This window comes from Tigriopus californicus, chromosome 9 (assembly GCF_007210705.1).
Source record: "Tigriopus californicus strain San Diego chromosome 9, Tcal_SD_v2.1, whole genome shotgun sequence".
In the NCBI taxonomy this organism is placed as follows: domain Eukaryota; kingdom Metazoa; phylum Arthropoda; class Copepoda; order Harpacticoida; family Harpacticidae; genus Tigriopus; species Tigriopus californicus.
In genome coordinates, this window is record NC_081448.1 from 10,804,005 (window position 1) to 10,825,135 (window position 21,131).

General features: G+C 44.3%; 2 protein-coding genes across 2 annotated transcripts in view; one reads left to right on the forward strand and one right to left on the reverse strand.

The window, feature by feature from the left end:
- Positions 1-173: 173 nt before the first annotated feature.
- Positions 174-18,979, reverse strand: LOC131886464 (uncharacterized). Its single transcript, XM_059234819.1, has 2 exons — positions 17,703-18,979; positions 174-1,825 (listed from the first exon to the last, which is right to left on the reverse strand). The coding sequence occupies exons 1-2, from the start codon at positions 18,655-18,657 to the stop codon at positions 285-287; spliced, it is 2,496 nt and encodes an 831-aa protein (XP_059090802.1). The 5' UTR covers positions 18,658-18,979; the 3' UTR covers positions 174-284.
- LOC131886471 (FMRFamide receptor-like) overlaps positions 18,306-21,131 on the forward strand; it is a 28,317-nt gene continuing 25,491 nt past the window's right edge. Inside the window, exon 1 of the mRNA XM_059234831.1 lies at positions 18,306-18,472. The gene's annotated coding sequence lies outside the window, so the exon portion shown is untranslated. The remainder of the gene's footprint in view (positions 18,473-21,131) is intronic.

A 21,131-nucleotide genomic window follows, 5' to 3' on the forward strand; every position in this document is an offset into this window, starting at 1 on the left:
TGCTTCTCTCACTAATCCCTAGCTCCGATAATAGGCCGGCAAATGAGGTGTGAGTCGGAGGAATTTAATTGTTCAAATGTCAGGACTAAGTCAGGGTCGAACCTTGTGACGGCCTGATTGCAACCACACAGGTTCAACTCAATATGGGTCGTTTATAGCAATCAAGAGCCAAATTCGATTTTCAAGATTGTATTACGCTTAGTTATCTACACATAACATATTAAACGGATACATTTACGATAACAAGGCTGGTTGATGGTGGAAAAGGGTTAGTTTGAATCTCGTTAATAATGTCGCATTGGTCCCATGGCAAACCGACCCGGATGTCCTGGGGGAGGAGGTCCAGGAGGGCCATGCCGCCCCATCATGTGCGGGTGTAGTTGGGGTGGAGCTGGGCCCATGTGATGGGGTGGATAGAAATGGCCTCTAGCCATATCGTGGTGATTCCAATGCGGTGGAGGGGGCATGGCAGCCACCACTGGCGGGTACTGCTTTTTCATCACAGATTCTTTCATCTTCTTCCCAGAGTGTTGGAAATTGTGACCCCCACCCCCGCCCCTGGACATGGGCATGGGCTGTTGCTGTTGCAAGAGTTCGGGATTGTTCAGCTCGTGATAGGATCGTCGTCTCAAGTCACACCGGCTGACGTCCTCTTGCAGTTCATACAGGGTTTTCCGTTTATCAGATCGGGCGTCCAGTGATGGGTAGCGGTTATCGAACACCGACGTCTTTTCCCGCCGCAGAACAGGGCGGAAAGGTTCCGCATTGAGTCCTGGTCGCGAGTTTCGTCGGGCCACCTCGGGGCTCATGGCACGCCTGCCGGCAAACCCATGGCCCTGGAAGTGCGGGGGGACACCCATTCCGCGGGCGTGTCCTTCGGATGATACGTGCTGGTGATGATGATGATGATGTTGATGGTCCCGGTTGTAAACTTTACGTAACTCCGCGGGGCTGCTCATGCCTCTGGCTGCCTTCTGGAAATCGGGACTTCGGGCCCGGGATTTTCGTTGTTCCACGGGACTAAGGACTCTATTTCTGGACCGGGGCGGACTCTTGGGTCTGTCCCTTCGGAATTCGGGGCTAAGTTCGCGGGTCAGTGGCACGTTGTTGGGATTGTCCGCCCAAGACCAGACCTTCTCGAATTCGCCGACCGCTTCCATGCTTCGCTCAAATTGTGGAGCCATCAGGCCGCTGCATTTGGAGGCTTGTCGGGTGACCTTGGCGCGATGGGATGATTCCTCGTGGTCGTACTTTTCCTGGTGTTGAGACAGGTAATTTTCTAGCTTTTTGTTGGCCTTCATGGATTCTTGAGGGCTTGAATCAAAGTCTCGAGTCCGAGACTTGTCCCGCGATTTATAACCAGTGTCTCGGTCCGTTTTTGGCCAATGCGCTGACTCATCCTCCTTCAAGGATGATGATGGAGCAATTCCAGAACTATTGGCATTACCCTTGTGGTTGCTGAGCATTTTTGACTTCTGCTTGATTTCTGAGGGTTTGATCAATTTCTCCTCAATGGGCTTTCCTCCACCTCCACCTCCTCCTCCTCCTCCTCCGGTTTGTTTCTGCTTCCGCTCCAACGATTTGAATTTCTTCTGGATTTCCTGGAAGCTGTTCTTCCTTGTCACCGTGGCCAATTTCGTATTGCCACCTTGACTAGATCGTTTGGGATCGGAAAGGTTTGGAGGTGATCGGATGGGCGAGGATTTTGCGGGTGAATCGTGATGATTCCGCTCCAAGTAGGGCTGGATTGAGACAAGAGGCTCGTGGATGTCATGGCTTTTTGCCTCATTGTCACTGTGTTCACGAAGCTCAGGCCAATCATCATCTGAAACGAAGAAGAAGAAGAGCGCAATCAGCCAGAGAAATCAACAGCAGTCTGTCAAGATCTTGACAGATAATCACGTTCCAGTTCGACTCGATCTCTGGACAGTTTGGATGTTTTCTCCAAGGTTCATCTCCATCACCTATGGGAATTTTGTCTAGCCTTGAACAATAATTGAATTCTTATCATGTTTTCCTTAAACCCAGCCAAAGGACATTTTCTAAAATCTCTCAAAAAAACGTCTTTTTATCTCGCTCTTTGTATACAATGTCTGGGAATGGAAGAAAAACCTAACTCAGGAATGCATTCCATCTAATGGCAACCACTCCAAAAACAATTCGCTCTCTCCTCGAGAACCTTGAATATGGGGTGTGCACCCGTAATCGCTTCTCGCGCCAAGCTCGGTGTGCAACCAGCAATCAGCAATCAGCGCCCAGATTAAAGTTTAAGTTGGATTCGCTCCCTTTGTTTCGTATCGTCCCAAAACATCAGTCTGCCGGTGCTCAGTAGTCTCCGAGGATTCTGTTCAAGAGAGCCCGATTTGAGCTTGCTTTACACGCCCCAAGGATATCACGTACTGAATAAGGGGCTTGCGTCAAAGCCCAGATCAATTACATTCGCTCATTGGGGTGAAAGTAGCCGAGGCATTCACTTCCACCTCTCTTCCAGAGTCAGGTCGCCCAACATCATCCTCACCAAGCCACCCAGTCATGTAACCGTGAACCCGAGATTCGACCTGTAATCCCTCACTATGGTCGGGGTGCATGCGGATGACAATCCAAGATTCCAAGGAGCGTTGATAAATGCTATTGAAGGACTTGAGTGGCAAATTTAGTCAAGGGTCACAATCGTTAATATCCCGAATTGTATTCCCCGGCACATTCTCTTCTTTCACACCACAGCTCAATGTTTCGATTGCAAAATACCCCCTTGTTTACTCGTCTTGAGAAACCAAGAAATGAAAAGAGATGTTCGAAGATAGCTTGGAGGCCAGAAAGGAAGAGTTCGGCGGATTCTGATGACAAGTACGTCATGGTGTGGGAAAGACATTGCAGGGAAGACTTACAATAGTACGTACAGTAAAGGCAATTAAGTTGGCCATTCTGGATCAAGATTCGAAATTTGCGGCTTCCTGACTAATTACTTTCCAATCATAATTACCGGTGAACGACGAAACTCGCAAGTAAAATGAGAAACTCACGTGTTTGGAAGTGACCTTAGGTACAAGCTTAGTTAAGGAGCCCTTTGGCCAAAATGAGCCAAGGGATCACCTATTCTAAATCTTCACGGTCCCCTGAAGATGAGAGAAAACGATCCTCCAACAATGGAGTGACTTTTGAAGGTCAGAAAGACTTTTTTGGGGGGAGATCAAAGATCTAACCCAAAGTTTAAGAAGAATCCGATGGATATCGGCCATCCATCATCAGATCAAAGTGAATTAAGATGGATAGCGATTCCTTGATCCGAGTGAAAAAACACGTAGGCCAAAAAATGCGTGTGTCCTCGAAGATTGTCAGATATTAAGGAAGAATCTAAAATATGTCCTCCTACTGACCTCTAAAGTGAAGGAAAAAGAGGCCCTCGCGCATCAGATCTCACAAGTTCGATCTGAATAAACATTCGGCCTGCCTCAATCATCTGGCATTCATTCATTATCAAAGGTCGGAGGAAACATAAGCCAAAGCTTTGAAATGTCGAGACCAGACGTCTCCATTCGTGTCGAGATTGTGGATGGGTATGATTTATTCTCTAGCAGAGTGCTCGACGATGATGGTTGTGTTTCCAGGAAAAAACAAGGTAATTAGCATCATGAACTCTCTTGAGGAACCCAGAGATCAATTAGAGTTAGGGCCGGAAGAGAAAAGTATCTGGGAAGTACTGTGGCAGTAAATATATGCCTCGTCACTTGAAGTTTTCCAATCCAATCAGTCAAACTCCTTACAGACCCAATTTATCCACAAATCCCACAGCTTCAACTCTTTCTTTTTAAATCTCAGAACATGTCCAAAACCAATTAAGCTTAAAGCATTTCAGGGTATCTCTTAGAACTCAATATTTTTCTTTTCACAGACACTCGTAAACGAACTTCAAACCATAGTATTGATCGAGGACAGTCTGCCATGTTCTTCATGGGCCCCTTGACTAGTGAACTTTCAATTTGTTGCTTGTAAATATGTCCCAGCAAAAGTAATTTCTTCAAAAGCCAGGTAAAAAGAATGCATTCAACTGAGCTAAGCTCCTTCCATATCTCTTAAATGTCTTTACGTAGTTGATTCCATTAGTCAAAGTTCACGCTCATAATTAGTGAATGATACTCTGCCGAACAGATTTTAGGCTGAAAATGTCATAAAAGGCCAACCTGAATTGGACAAAGACACCGAATTTTTGCAAATAAGTCATATTTAACAATCTAAATGCCGTTCAAAAAAAAAAGAAGCTTTTGTTGCTGCTAAACCGATCAGTCAGATCAATGAGGCAGAAATCGGGATTGAAACGAAAAACAAGAGACTCGTTGAATTAGAAAGTGCGATTCTGAAGAAGCATGATGGATGGCATTTATTAGCTCTTGGAAAACCTACTGTAGGTTGAACTGACTCAAATGGGATCGTATTTTCAGGCACATGATCGGTACTCCCAACCTCAAAGCACCAAAGTACAATCTATCAGATCTACCAAATGGAAGTACGGTTTCAAGCTCGTCAATGGCCGAAAATTAGTTCCTGTATCCGACTGACCATTATTTCGTTCCAATTGTGGGTTTTGAGTAAAGTCACTCGTTAGGTAGATTGGATTGCTTCCCAAAAATGATCAATGATCCCGGATAACAAAATACGATCATTGAAGCAACCAATAAGGGGCATCCAGTTCATCAATTCCATTCCGAGCAAGACAAGACATCCCAATGAATATTACATGTTTCAGCCTCAGGACACACAACTAGCAATTCAGCACACACATTTTCAAGAGAAGAGGGAAGTCGTCTAAATCTTTTGATCAATGGAATGTGCGCCCAAGGATAGAATGCATTCCAATATTCGTCCTCAAAACGCGTAGAGCAATCATCGAATCGATAATGAAAGGGCCATTTTGGCCCATTATGCCATGGATCTAGCCCTCGAACACCTATTTGTGGGCTTTTCTTACTCTCGAGGGCATGTATATTATGCATTAACCATGGTTGATTAATAGTGAACATAACGAACCCTTGGAATATGCGGATATTGATGGTCTGACTGAAGGAAACTTTTGCATTACCCAAAGAATTGAGACCTATTCTACATGTACGTGCATATGTGAGCTGTTTTTGAAATGAGCACTCCGGAAGAGGATTGAAGCTCTCGCATCAGTCGTGAAATCGCAGTGATTATGAACTTTGTAGAAGCTGGAAAGTGGAGAAAGTTTAACAATCTTTTCGACTGTCTACGAAACCCGTCATTTTACACCAATCTGAACCTTCAAATCTCTTAATTGCGTGATGGAACTGTTCTCTTTTTTTGGTTTTGCCGAGCCACAACATGTCAGGGTTGAAATCACTCAATGAGAACTTTTCTTGAAGGTACGTTTCGTTGCGAATTCACAAGTGGTTGACCTCGACTCAAAAGCTGGTTAATAATTACGGGGGTCGAGTGAATTGGATCGCTATTGAGATAAGCTAATCAGTATTCCACTTGGCAATCTTGTCCGTGGCGATTAGAATTTGTTTGGGCGGAGGAGTGCAATTCTCTTGAAAAAAAGCCAATCAATACTGTTAGATCCTCGGAAGTTCTTGTATGGCGATCCAAATGTGTCATAACGGCTCGCTCCTTTTCAACACATGGCTGATCCATTCAGAGATATTCAAAGGGAGTAATAACTAATAAGCAATCACGTCATGCACTCAGATGTAGACCAATCCCTCCCTCTTCTTTGAAGAGCTTCCAATCTGCTGCAAATAGGAGTCCCTTTTGCGACCCGCAAAAATGTTTTGCGGACAATGACGCTGTTTACATCATGGATATGATCCTGGTCAGAGTGCAGAGTGACAACTAACTTTGCTAGACTTCAATCAATGTCACTCTTGACACTGCAATCCACTCAGCCCACGTGCTAAAAGGTCTGCTGTGATCTTTGGACAGTGATCAAGGTGTCTGGCAGGATAATACTTGATTGCCCAACTCTTAAATTTTGCTTTTTACCATGCCAACCTAAGATACCGGCCCAGTAAAGCCGGGTTACCACGCCCTGCCCATTCCATTGGCTGTGGCTCATTTGATAAATACAAGGATGTGATGTATCTCCTGGGTGACGATGACGCTGGTTTGTAATCAATTAACCGTGAGCACATTCATTTGCATAGAACTAGATAGCACAATAATAAGCACTGCCAAACTCGGAATCACTGTCTTGAGGTCGTGATTCCATTGTTCGGAGGTACACCTTGGGCACATTTTTTTTACCCCCACAACACCGACAAAATGGCGGTAGCATTAAACTTCAAGAACGCTCAAATCATCAATCCACTTGATCCCCGAGTCAAAAGTTACATTAGTAGAGTTTTGAAGAAAATCACGTTGGTGAATACGTGTGTGTCTGACAAAGACATGATCCGTTTTGGCTTTGGGCCATTTGAGCATGGCGTGAAGTGTGAGTGCAATCAACTGAGACAAAGACCAAAAAATCATCGTCGTTGCCGTCGTCTCAAGTTGCTTCTTTTCAGGAAACAACAGCTTGAATCCATGTTTTCGATGAACCATCTGATGTCAAAGACATCGTCGCCACCGGTGTTGTTGTCGTCATGGTCTCAATATGATACTGGCGTTATTAGGGCCTCTAATAAAGCGGGAGGAGGAAGATCAAGAGGCTGGAGGAGAGATAATGGCACTTACCTTCAGGAAGTATTGCGAGGAAAAAAACCAGCACGATAGAATTAGCCCTCCAATCATTGGGTGAGCGTTGAACTTAACCAAAGATAGAGGGACTCGTTGAACTTTGAACTTGGGTTTTCTTGGCTGAAATGTGCCCATTTTTCACCCAGAAATGCCCTCCTCCCCGAGGAGCCCACTGTGATTTGTTGACTAGTCCATAAATCCCTAGAAATGGAGATGTCTCCTCCAATTTGGCGTTGGCCGGTCTCTCTCTCGCTCTCTCTCATTCTTGCAATTACATAGGAACCCGTTAGTGACCATTCAGCCAGAAGACAATATTGTTACATTGAAGAGTGCAGATTATTCTTCAGCCGGCGCTTGATCACCAAACGTGAAGACACGTGAAGAACGAAAAATGCCAAGATTGCTCGTTTCCAATGCGTGTTTCTCAGACATTTACAGGTGAAAGACTGATCAATGATAAAGAAAATAAAACCAATGGAGGATCAAGTTTGAAGCAGTATTAAGTTGTCATGAGCTGAAGCTTGGTCTGAATTCAAACTGGAGGAAATAGGTATTAAGTCGTTCATCAAGATAAGAGGGCTCGATTGACCCCAACTTTTGGATGATAATCGTTGAAGAATGTCGGATAGTCAAACGAGCAAATTCCAATTATAGTCCAATTAAAGTCAGTTATGTTATCGTCAAAGACATCTTTGGCCTCTTTAAAAGTCTTTGTGCCATACAAAGCTAATCTTGTCATCTCAAATTAACCCCCCCCCCTGTCATCTTGGCTTTAACCTGAAGGACGTGCATCACAAGGAAAACGCTGTCCTTGGCAAGTTTAGTTAAATTGCGAATTTATGTACGCACAACGAATATTCATTAACAAAAGAGGGGCCAACCCCACAAAGATCTCAAGTCTGAGTCAGTCAGAACCAGTTGAGTAACAAGATGCAGGTACACTTGATCTTCCGACATGATTCGTCGTGCCATGAAGGTTATCTTGTTTCGGAGATTTTTTCCCCCGTTCTTTTTAGCTTCGGGTCATGACAATTCTAGATTCTGCTGGCAGACACGAACGAGGGAAATTAGGTCAAGCCCATCCAATTTTAGATTCAAGGGCCCCCAAAGCCAACCAAAGGAATTTCTTTCGCCCGGAAGCCTGTCGTTTTGGAATCTTAACCACTGACATTGAACTTCGTCGACCTCACTCAAGACTAGGCGGTCTTTCTCTCTCAGTTGGGGCCTCATTATACCTTAAACAAATTTGCTTGGAAGTGTGCATCTGTTGAATATTTTTTTGGTTGGGCGGTTCACAAGATTGATGACGACTGCATCTTCTTTTCGCATTTCTGGGGCTTCCTTCAACTTCAAACGAAACATCAGGCATGCCAATGTACGGACGTACTACATACAGAGCAACAATTCTCTCACCAGACGAGGTGAACACTTCGTAAATCCGACCCATTCAAGGGCATGGTTAATACTAATCGAGATGTAGGAGGAGGGGGACAAGGAAGACGACGAAGGAGCCCAACGACACTACCACACAATGCTATTAAAGCCTGGCTGTATGTACAAAAAAATGCTCCCACCATCCAAGTGTTCACCAGTCCATGGCTGGTTTAAGCCACAGGAGTAATGCACGACATGTGGGTTGACGAGCATGACCAAAGCAGAGCAGTAAAATGATATACTGTATGGACTATATTCTACTGTCTATATGCACTACGAGTATGTATGTGCAAGTTGCCTCGTGGTGTCTTTGGCTTCGCTTGTATCCAATGTAATCTCTACATTTGAGGAAAAAGCCAAGGACATGGCTCGGCCAATCCCACAATGGAGATGTTTGGCAATTACTCGTATTATTCACAATGAGCCGTCGAGGCTTGCCTAGCCTCCAAGGAGAAGCCTGGCAGCGTTCTTTATTGAAATCCAATCCACTAAAGAGGGTGAATGAATAGCTTGAATTTGCATGAGAAAGAGATAGGTAATAATCGAGAGTCAGGATAGCTGGTGAAAAGGCTAGAAATGAGTTAGTGCTGAACCCACGTGTGATTGCCACAACTTATGGTACATATTTCCCCAGGAAAGTGGAGATGAAGATCTACACTAGTCAGCAAGAGGATCTTATGCAACAGCCCAATTTGGGGCTTGCATTTTTTCTCATTTTTGGTGCCATAAATAACGAGCCGAGCTCTGACGTGCTTGCTAGAGGATTAACTGTGAAGAGAATTTTTTACCCCTTCCATTGCTCGGCCTGATGAGATGGAAAAAGACCGACAGTCAAACTCGCTTTGAGAGCACGGGAAAATGCAAATTATGAAAAGATTTCGTCACTGACAAAATGGAAATGACCTCAGCAAGATAAGTGGGGTCCCCTAGAGGCATGACTTATGAGGCAGTTGTTTTTAGTCCAAGGAGCAATTAACTCCTTTGCCTAGCTTCTTGTACGACTTTTGCTGTTCTCCCGCTCAAAGAAAACCTGACTTTAATTTCCACCAAATGACTCTTTCACTCGACTTCAGTCGACTCTATGGGCAAAATGTTGATGCGTCTCACCTGAAAGAGAAGAACAATTCGATTATCATCCCCTCAGAAAATGTTCCAAACATCAAACATGTCATGTTGAGTGTTCCGGGGGTTCCCGTTAGCACCCAAAAAGATGCTTCAGGTAGCTCCCAAACCCGCTCTCTCAGCTCTTGTCCATGATCAGATGAATCTGATGATTTCAGGTGGACAAACAGATGTGTAGAGAGAGATGAAGGGCCATGTTCCGCCCTCGGGATCAACCTAAATTGGTTTTAAGCAATTGCTGGCACACAACGATCTTGCCTAATTTGGCAGACACAAGATCTCAAACTCTGGACCATTTATGTACCACTGCCATCTTCGGTTGCAACGGGACCCAACGTCAGAAGACAGTCAAGATATGGAAAACACCAGATTTCCAGACAACAACCGAGCATTCTGAATAGTCTATTCCGTGTTGGTTGGCCTCTACCATCTGTTGCGATCTGAATTCGAAACAAAGATTTCCTACTTTTCACGTGTTCTTGCTCTTTCTCAGGAGCTGTTGTTGCCTTGTCGTTGCCATCACGGCGGGAAACTTGAACCAGTCTCGAACAAAACGTGGTCATTTAGAAGCTACTTATCGATAATAGAGGTCTACCTACGTACACTGGTTGTAAATAGTTCGAGAGAAGAAAGAATGTGTCACACCTGAAATTCCAACTGATGTAATGATGGACTTGGGTCCGAAGAAGAGTCGCTTCAGAAGCTAGTGCGTTTGCGGTAAAGGTTTTCAAAACTTATAGCTCGTGCATGTCATCAATATTGTCGACAATGGTAGGCAGGAAATTGAGGTCGGGCTACAGTTATCCATTTAAATGGTATTTATCCCACACGAAGGTGGGGTTGGGAAAATGAGATGCCATATACCTGTCCAACACAATGCAATGGCCAAACTTGTGCAGCTTGAAACCAATCTGTATGATTTTAGCACAAACCTTTGTGCACTCCCAAGCAAGACTGCTGAGGGGCGTCCTATTTTCAACGATGACAGAGATCTACAAGTACACAATCAGAAACCGATATACCGGAAATTGACCAAAGAACGAGGGTGGGAGTTTCTTTCAAAGTCCTGATTTTCTCTTTAGACTAACCACTAAGCAGAGTGTGAACAGACCTGAAAGCCACTCTCGTCAACCCTGGAGGGCAAAATGTAGAAAATTCTGGACCTTGGGCAAAAGTCGTCAAATTAGAGCTTTGAGTAGAATCAGCCACTGAGCACTCCGAGAGACGACGATGCCAATGGCTTCTCAGCCCGGAATTGTTTCTCTGCTCCCGAGGATCGAGAGTGCATCAATTTGTGTTGGCTTGGCGGAGCTGTTTTCCTCCTCCATGGATGAATTTGACACAAGCATCGAAGAACGTAGCAACGTCATGACAAGGACTTTCACTCATGCTCCAAAATGATATTTGAGATTTCTCTTCAAATCAGCTCTGTGACATGCTTTTTGAGCTGCTTTGTCTCGAGGTTTGACATGGCTTCCCGGAGAGCGACGAGGCTGATAGCCTCTGTTCTTCAGCATACACAACCCACCCACCCATTCACACAGCCATCAAACCTGAAACTCGTAATGAAGGCTCATCTAAGCCGAGCATTGGCTCTTTTAGAACTGTTTTGCATGGTTTGATGTAAAACCATCGTTGAGTTATTCTTCGTCAGTGAAGCGTGTCACTTTTAGATGGCCGTTTCTGCTTGATTGATGAACCAAGCAGGTTCTACTTACGGACGCTACTCACTGCTGCACCACATTGTATCTCGTACCTATCTATAATGTGGTATGCTGTGGAATAAAGCCGGATTTGATGGTGTTGAGTTCCATGAAGCTCCAAAAGATCACTCCAGAAAAAGACTCGCTACATGGTGATTTTGCACACATTCGTTCGAGTAGTCTTAATGAATACCGATGGGAGGGAATTCTCAACAAGATAACTACCATTCCATTCTATTCAAAGACTGACGCTAAGATGATCATGGCAAAGATCACGTCTGAGAGTGGAAAAGGCAACAAAATGGGAAGTAACTGTACCTCGAAAGAGGTTTTTTTTTCTGACCCCATTCCAGAGGCACTGCAAATTTCCGCACCATTTGGTTAAGTCATGAGTGGTGGTGCCCTTTCCAGTTATTTCAGATGTGGGAAACTTTTTCCTGATGAGCCGGCAGAAACGATCACCGATGAATTGAGATCCATTCACCACCAGCATCACCGCAATCAAGAAAACAATACAACACAATGCACCCTATACCATGGAGGCGAAGTATTTTTGTGGTTTATGTGAGCCCCAAGAGCCTCAAAAACCAGTCTGGTCTCATCCACTGGCAGGAATCAGGTTAAGCGATGCCATATTGAGTTACTCAATACAAGCGAAAGACAGGCCTGGATTGTGCGTACTGAGTGTATATAACGATTCCCTTGGACTGATTTTGTGCAACTCCTTTGATTTCTATCTCTCAAGTAATGAAGAAATCACGATCCACTTTCTATCTGCGTCCAAGTTTTGAGGCATTCTTTCTTTGTCTTGGCGAGCGAAGAAAGTAAGTAACCCAAGAAAATCTAATTTGCCCAATTTATGCACTCAAGGAGCATCTAACATATGCTACGATTCGGATTCCAGTCCCTAGTCCAAGAGTACCTATTCGGGTAAGTGGACTTTATTTCGTCTTCACGCTTTCCTTCAGAGCAATGTTCTCAATGTTTGATGAAAGACTGAGATGGAAGTAGAAGATGGTCTACATAGCTTCCAAGGAATTCTGCGATTTCCCCTTCTCTTTGTCATCCCTGTACGTAAGCCCCCAATAGGACAGCTCTAGACGAGTTTGCCGATGACAAAGGAGACGGCTAATGCCGTTCTTGAGGACTGAGAGATGAAGACCGAGGAGGGCTTCTTTGTCCTAATTTCTCCGAAATTTCCCTCCCATCCATCCCAGTTGACCAAAACAAGCGAATCGATCGTGAGGCGTCATGAAGCCAGTCTACTTACTCCACATAAATGAGGCTTCCTCATTTCTAACCACGGGTTTCGTTTTCGATTTCGATTCAAGGACAAGAAAGTCACGCCGTATGATAGAAGACAGAAGATAGTAGTAATATACGGTAGGACCTTCGGGCAGGAATCATCCCATGCTCAGGACACATTGTGCGTATGACTTTGTGCCTGTTGACAAAAAAACCTGGCTCTAACGGGGCAAGACCTCCTTCAATAGGGCTGTATGATGATCAAGTGGAAATGCCATAGATGTACAGTCAAGGTGAAAGCAGCCACTGTGATTGAGGACCTCAAACTCCAATGGATGAGCCCATGAAGAGTTAGCCAGCCAGCCACCTAATATGTTGTCGCAGATGGCTTTGCTAAAATGTTCATTTTTTCGTTTCACGCCACGAAATATTTTGCACGTGCATTTGGCCAAAACGTGAAGACTCAGGATTGGAGCGTGGGTGCATCAAAGAGGGATAATTGAGAAAAAATGCTTGAAATTTCTGTTCAAGGCGAGTGTTTGGGACTTTTCAACTCCGTTATGAGTGAGAAAAGATTTTGGGCTGTTATTTCGGCAAAATTTTGGACTGTCAAGGCTGGATTTCAAAGTCGACGAGTCGGGGGTATGAGTTTTACAAAATGCGACAGAGACGACCTTTAAGTGAAGAAATCGGGTCAACAAATACTGTCTTCCGTTGGTTCACCATGATTGTTCGGAAAACCGACAATGACAAAGCAATGCTTGCTGATTCCGGGTGGGGGAGGTTCTTGCAAATCTGCCTCTGGATGGAGGGGATCTCTTTCAAAGTCTGAATAGCTTGTCAACAAACTCAACCGATCGCCTTGAACGGTTTTCTTTCTTTGATAATGCTTATTGAATCCTGGCGACCTTCGTTCAATCCCAGTTCTGCTATGAACACCCTTGGATGGAGTTGTTCAAACAAAATCATCAGGGGGCTTGCGGGACAAGGTCAATCGATTCATTTTTCATTCTAATCAAACCCCCATCTGACTCATTCATTAAGGTATCCCGTAAGGAGCACCTAAAAACGGGCAATTTCCCTTACTTTTCTTACTGGGAGATTTATCACAAGAACACTAATTGCCTACCCCAAATAAAAACTGGACAGATCCAAACGGTTCAAGATTTCTCCGTCCTTCTAGAAATAAAATGGATAACTGTTCCGAAGAATGACTACATCATTCCATACGATTCCAATCGAAGCAAAAACCCGTAACCCCGGCTGAATCAAAGCAGGATCCAAAACGCGAACTCACAGCTACGACAACACACAAACTTTCAGTTGGGACTCGCTAGTCTGGCAAAGCGTGAAATAGAAAGTGATTTCTCCAACAAGAATCTTCCTTAGCCAGTTTTTCTTTCTCTTACTTCGAATCTACCGTGGAGTGAGTGGTCGTGGTTTTCGTCGAGGAAGACTAGTACGATACTATTCCAAAGTGAGCTCGGAGGACCGACGGCCGTGTTTACAATCCATGTGCCAACTAATCCGCCGGATAGCTGATATGCCTTGTACCTCCTTTGCGTAGTACCTTGGCTAGGCTGAGAGTCTGCCTGGTTGGTACTGGTCTGATGATGATGGCTCAGTGCATCATGGCCCTGCCAAGGAAAAACTCGTTGATCGGCCGGTTGGTGGCGCTTGTTTGGATTGGCCCGTATTATGCAGCCTGATATGATTATGTAGGAGCAATGTAGACTTCCTGAAAGTCCAGAATTTGTCACTTGGGCCATGAGGGACGCCTTGAAAATGTAGGTCAAATGTGAAGAGGGGCTTGACTCTGACGGAGATCAACGGATTTGAGACCGGCATCTCATCTAAAGAACAGGTTTACGCCATTCATGGCGTTAATGGTTGATCAAGTGATATTATCCGTCAGTTCGTGTGTCCACGTGTACTTTCACCTCCTTTGGAGAAAGAGATTCCCTTTCGCCTAATTGGAAATGTCAAAATGAGAATTTGACACATAAGGGCTGAGTGGTCATCCCTCTTCGTACATAGAACTAAGAGGAGAAGGCCTTTTTCATCGATAGGTCATCGTGATTCTTGGTTTTCATGTGCCAGGTTTGACAGACTGACTCAATCTTGTGATATCACGGGTGACTAATTGCTTGCATATAACTCCAAACTTTCTAATGGAAGTGACTGAAAACTGGATCTCTCCCCTTTTCTCCTTCCCAACATTCTGAACTATCACGTCGCTTGAATATTCCCATTCAAAAACCTGATCCAATTGCTGCATGTAGGATTTATCAATGAAATAAAGGGTGAGACGTGAAATCTTTTCCCTCTCATTGGCTCGATGATAAGGAATGAAGTGGGTACCCGGATGGTGGGTGGAAGTCGAGTTCCGATTTCAAACTTGAAAGACAAACAAAAAAAGGATCCTTCTCCTCACTTTCTTGTCTACCCACAATGGGATTTCGAAGCTTTGATAAAAAAGAATCAATTCGACGCAAGAGCCTGAAGAGAACCTGGCGTAGGCGTTCAAATTTGAGGATATCACCTCACTTGTAGAGGGGTTTTGGGGGTGAGCAAGAACTTTCAAATGATTGCCAAATCCTGCAGCCAAGAACTCCAGGAATCTTCACAATAATCATCCAATGATGTGGACTCTTTTTCGCCGCTTCTCTTCCCGTAGCAAAAGAGTCATGATTTGGTGGGCTATCAAAAGTTGAATGAATGTTCCGGTGGACAAAGCTTTGCGTAAATTACTTTCATTATCTTTTTAGAGGCCCATTAGGTAATAGCCCTTTAAGGTTTTGAAGGAGCCTTTAAAAAAATAAAAGCCACGTTCTGTCGAACTTCGCAAAGTTTACTGCCTTCCATCACGATTCAATTCACACAACAATCTGCCTCTATGTAGTATGCCAAATGAACAAACTCGTGCTCTTACAATCACGTTAGATTCAGCCTTTTTTTGAATAAAACCACATCTTTCTACTTTACATTACATTATCAAGTTCTCTAGGATGATTGCTTGCACTAACGTGATCATTACTCGGGTCGATCAGGCGAAAGAGTCGCCTACCTTGTTCCAAAGGTCCAACCAAACCGTTAACAGCACAAATTGACCAGAATAAAGACAACTGTCCAGGAAGTCAAGCAGGATCCTGTTGGTCGTGATCTAGAAACAGGTTCAACACTTTGTCGTCAATTGTGCGTAGACATGATCTTTCGCCACTTGACGACGCCAACCACAACATCATGTCTTCATTCCAACGATTCCAGAGCAAATTTTGCAACGGGATCCCATTTGATAAACCTATAAAAGCAATCGAAGCCATGGGATTGTCAAAGTGTCTTCATCTTTTCCCAGTCAACCTGTCAACTTGTTAATCCATTCCAGACCGAAAGTGAAAACGGGGAAGATAAAGTTGTGTGTGTAGAATATGTAGAAAAGTAGTCGATATCGATCCATCTTCTCCCACTGGCTTGCACTCTAATCCTAGGACTGGTTTGGAAAGATTGTCCCAAGTCCATGCTCGAATGGCATACAAAGGGGCGATCTTTTTTGTTTTGTTTGAGTCCCTTCCCTTTGTCCATTTGAAGAGAAGTGCAAAAACCCGTCTCAATAAACTTAAACCAATGGGTTGGGAAGAAGTTCTGGAGATTGTCAGAGTTGATATCGCTTGGCAAGGGTGAAGCCCAGTGAGCTTGGTTTCTCTTTCATGGCCCTATCAAGGATTCATTCTATCACGATTTCTTGAAATTGCTATTGATTTTGCCCTCCAAGCCGAACCGGGCTAGATCGAACCACATTGCAAGGGAAATCTGAGGTTGGGCAAGCATTAGACATTTGAATGGAAATCGCCAGGCAAATACCATAATTGGCGGTCTTTATGATTTCTAGCAGGTTTCTCCCAGATTCCGCCCGAGCTCCCAATTTTCCCATGTTTGATCGCTTTTGTCAAAATCTAGGCAGGCACTAGCGATACAATTTATCATTCGCACCCGCATGTCGCTCCTTATCCTCGAGATCTCTTGATCTATTTCATATACCAGTTAAATCATGTAGAAAGTTTCGTCGAAAACACGATGGTTCCAAAGCTGAAGAATGGCTGGAGGTAAATAGCAGTGGGAAGAAAAGGTGACAACATTAACATCAGAAGGTCCCTCGGGCTTACCATCTTCCCAATCTTCTGCCTGGGCGGAAAAGAAGCATTTATCTTGGATGACAGAAGCTGCGCTAGTGAGTGAGACAACTGAACGGTCCTTGGAGGAGCTGCATACTTTATGTACGCAGTACTTGCTACGAATTTGCTTACGGATGTGCTCCTGACGACTGGCGGATTTATTCAGCGCAAGTCTTCAATTGGGTATTATTCGTGCATCGAATACGACATGAGGTAAAGGAACCCCCATCTGTATGGAGCCAACCTGTTGTGCTTCAAGTGGAGGGGTTCTTGCTAGTTTTAATGGGCGCCATTTGAATGCCTATTTTTTTCGAGCAGTCATGGACTCCCAATTTGGGTCTTTCAGGAAAATTTGAGTGCATTCAAATTGGTTTAATTGGAAGGCATGGAACCCATTTGGTAATCTGACCGTGACCAAACACCCATTCCGTCGGCCTTGGGGGGGCCTTCAATTTGAAGTTCATTCATTGGAAATAATTTCATCCAGAAGTGTGAACATTCAACTGCCGATTAGCCATCAATTCATGTATTATGAAATCAGGTCTTGGAACTGTTTTACACAGAAAATCCAACTCCTAAGTCAAGTCACACGACAGTTAGAACTGATGTTCATGGCCCAGACTTCCTTGGAAAAAACTCATTTAACCACATCTTAAAACACATGGTCTGCTTGAGGCTAATTTCCCAGAAAATCGAGTTGAAGTGCGCAAAAACATCATCTCTTCAATTTTTCAAAATGGCAATTTTCAAGGAAGAGGCAGGAAGGCATCCATTTCCAACTTCAATATATAAGTCAAATGCCAAGATATGGGGAGTTCGTGCTTCGTGTTAAGGGTAAGCGATTTCATTATCAGATACCTTCTTCCTTGGGAAATGGCCTTGCAAGGCCTATTTTGAAATTCTTTCCTAAATTGAGTTGATTACCTCGCCTTGACAGGTCTTGTCAATCAATGGGAGATTGTGAATTATGTTCATGGTTATGCACCAACGTTTCGCTTGATGCAATTTGTGTGAGATTAAGAAGCTACATTATTTTGCAGAGAATTTTGGATTCCGCGTTTGATTGCAAGACTACATCAAAATGTAAACTGACATGATTTGCCTCGCCACATTCCAATTTCGAAAAGCATGCAGTATCAACCTTGAAGGAGATCATGAGGTTGCTTGATTTAAGATCTTATCCAGTGTATATCATTGACCAAGGCAGGTTGCAAGTGCTTTCAATTTAAAATACTCATTGCCATCATTGTAGTTTGCACAACTGGAGCAACCTCGACCAGGATGCAAAAAATGTTACAAATTGCATTGGTCGTTCAAGACGATTGAGTTTTCCTACCTGAAGAGAATCGTTCCATTTGGGGTGGCGAATCCCTCAAAGGGCTGGAGTTGCCACCTGAGCCAATTCCACTGGAATGGTCGGATCCAGTGATGACGGTCTCTCCGACAATAGCTGGATTCAAGGCCTTTCGGGCCTCGATTTGGGTCAAGTTGCCTTTGCTCCGGTGCATTGTATCATAATCTCTGGGTGGGAGAAGCAATGGGGCGTGTTTACCCTTGCTGTTTAGTTTCTCCCGCAACTCGGCGGCCAACGAGTCATACAGGGTGACTAGTTTTTCAGATTGAACAGTCGTTGGCGGACCACTTGGACTCAACTCGGATGTGCCGGAGTCGGAACTACGGCCAAGGCTGCGGCCATCTGATCCAATTTTGGAAGAGCTACTGCCCGCCCGCTTGAACTTGTCTCGGCTGGGTCCAGGTAGCAAGCCTTTATCCACCAGTTTGGCCTCGATGTCGTCAAACTTGGCCAGATTTTCGGGTTTGTCCACGAGCGATTGAAGTTGACCCGTGAGCAAAGCGGCGGTTTCCGAGGAATCACATCGAAAGCTGTGCACAAAGAGCGGACAATCCGTCCCAGGGGTGGAGAGGAGCAAAATGCATGACACCACGTCATCGTGTGGAGCGGAGCTCTGATAAACGCTCGTAATGGAACTGTGTGGAACAAACTGCTTCACACTGTCATTGTGCGAGAATGGAACACTAATGGATCGGCGCTTGATCTTGTCGGGCGTTTGAACGATCTTCAACCCTTTGCCACTGACTTGCAGGGTGAGTTTGACGTCTGCATTCCTATCCAATAGCTGTCGCACTACTGGACGGATGTATTCGGGACCCCGGAGGCCTCGACTCTCTTTGGAGCCGAGGAACCACACGTAGTAGGAGGATTTCCCATTGGAAATGTCTTCACTGGACCGAGGACAAAATTCTCCGGATTTTTTCTCAGACGAGAACATTTTGACAGCAAGTTATAATAATACTGCAATTTTAACACATCAACTGCCAACCAAAACACATTTCTCGAGTTGAATAATCCCACTATTCAAAAAAAAACGTTGAAGCCAGCACAGAATTGTGTCACTTAGGTTTGTACAACTGTGTCCCTTTCGATTCTGTCACAGTGACCTCATTTCACCCCACCATGCTACTAGCTACAGTAGAAGTCGAACAACGTACGTACGAGAGAACAGACCCGAACTATCGGATGCACCTACTACCTCCAAAGTCCACACACAACTGAAAACCGAGCTCTTTTTCCTGTGCCGGCTCCTCTACCTCCTTCTGCTCGGTTCTACGCCAAGTCGTACCTACTTTCTACATGGACACGAAGGGCCCTCGTCTTCTGTTCAGCGTTCTGTGTACATACACACAATGTAATGTGTGCCTTGTTCAGCGCCCGTATTCACACACGCGTACTTAGGAAGGCCCTTACGAAGTTCCGAGTCCATTGGCTTTGCCATCCGAAATGTGCTTCTGCCAAGAAGGGTGAAATGAAGGCGGGGGAGCTCAGCAAGGTCGCAAACTTGAGCCCCATCCTGGGTAGGTTTTAAGAGGTGGTAGGTAGACTGGCCCATCGATCAAAGTTCGCATGCCCTTAAATGCAACCACGACTACCACCAAGAAGTTAGTAAAGTGGTAATGGATTGCGGCTGAACCAGTACCTGGGTCTGACTTCTCATTCGGAGTTTGAAAGATTTCTTGGGGAGGCATCCCGTTCCTATCTTCATTCAAGTACTGCATGTGATAGAAGGTTTCAAGTTTGAATCGAATACGATTCAATTTTGTTACTTCACATGTGTTGCAAAAAATGGACTATTAGATCGTAGGGTAAAAGTAAATATGACATGGCGGATGATTGATTAAGCAATTTCATTCTTTTTTTTTTCTCGATGTACATAGATTCCTGAGGTCCAATGAACTTCTTTCTCTCCCTACCCAGCTAAGAGAACCAACGTTCTCTTGAATGGTTGGAAGAGGAAGAATTTAGCAATGGAGGTTAATGATGACGGCCGGATTGTGAGATGAGATTGCCTCGTTACTATCTATGCCTACTCTAGGTACAAAATACCATGCCAGAGCAGCCATAAGTACTCGTTCAAACGTATGTGCTCTATTGTATGGGAGAATGAGGTTGAACCAAGGAGTGATGGCAATGACCAAGCATCTCTCTACAAATGAACCTAACGCTAGGAGGATTGATTAAGTCACTTCACTCTCCGGACAGAAATTGCTGATGCTTCCTTCCTTCCTTCCTTCCTTCCTCCTCCACAACCACTGCAACCACCTCATGGATGGATGAAAAAGTTCAATGGTAGATGGATTCGATCAACCAGTGTTGAAACGTACAACAACTGAACTACTCACGTTTTACAACTTTGACATGTGACACCTTGAAGAATAGCCCATGTGTAAGAAATACGCTCAATCTGAAGCGGAAGCGAGATCAAATCGGCCCAAAGCCATTGTTTTCCCCCAATGGTTCTCATGCATGCACCATGGGTTTATCGGTATTATGCAGATGGAATTGTTAGAGCGAGTTGCTTCAGGGAAGATGCTATGGCCCAGTAACCTTGAACAATGGGCTCTGTTTGTTTCAGAATTCCACTCTAATCATTTATTATTATCGACAAATTTCTGGACAAATCTCGCACCCCCTTGGTCACTTTGAACATTGGTATTCTTGAGCGTTCCATTCCGGCGATACAGAATACTATCAAATAAATGCACTTCAAGCGTTTCTCAGAATGAAACTTTCCCTCTCTCTCTGTCCCTCTCCCTTTTACTATGGCCATTCATTACCAGATCACAAGTGAGTCAATGAAGTTTCACAATGCTTTTGAAAGGATTCAGACACTGACTGGGTTCTTTTTGTGTAAGGTCACGAAGGGCACTCCGGTAGTCGGGAGTTCAAAGGCTTGATTCCCACTGAGCTGGAAAGTCAGATTCCAAATCAAAAGTTCAAATTGTACGAATATCTAACCAATATTCATGAATGTGCAGACAATGCCACAGGTTTGTGATTCAACCCTTGGAATCTTCACAATTTGGACTCATTTGGATGGTGAGCATGATTTCGTGGAGGATAAGTTTCAATTCTCAACCTCTTCATAATTCATAAGAGAGTTCATTTTCGAGCTCGTGATTGATGGTTACAAGTTCATTAACTTGGACGACCTAGAGGGGTCTCATTCCACGTCTACCATGGGAACTTAAATTAATATTCGACTTGACACAAATTTCCTGGCTTCTCATCCCCTAGTAGGAACGTTTAAGCTCAGAGAGAGCCAATTAACGTGAAAAGGTGGTCTTGTAGTTATTTGTGAGGCTCGTTCATAAGTGATTAGCTTTGTTCACCTAGTTTTCATTTAGGAACAAGGTCGTGTAGTCAATGAAAAGCGGTACAAGTGATAGTGACTTCACCCAACAATTG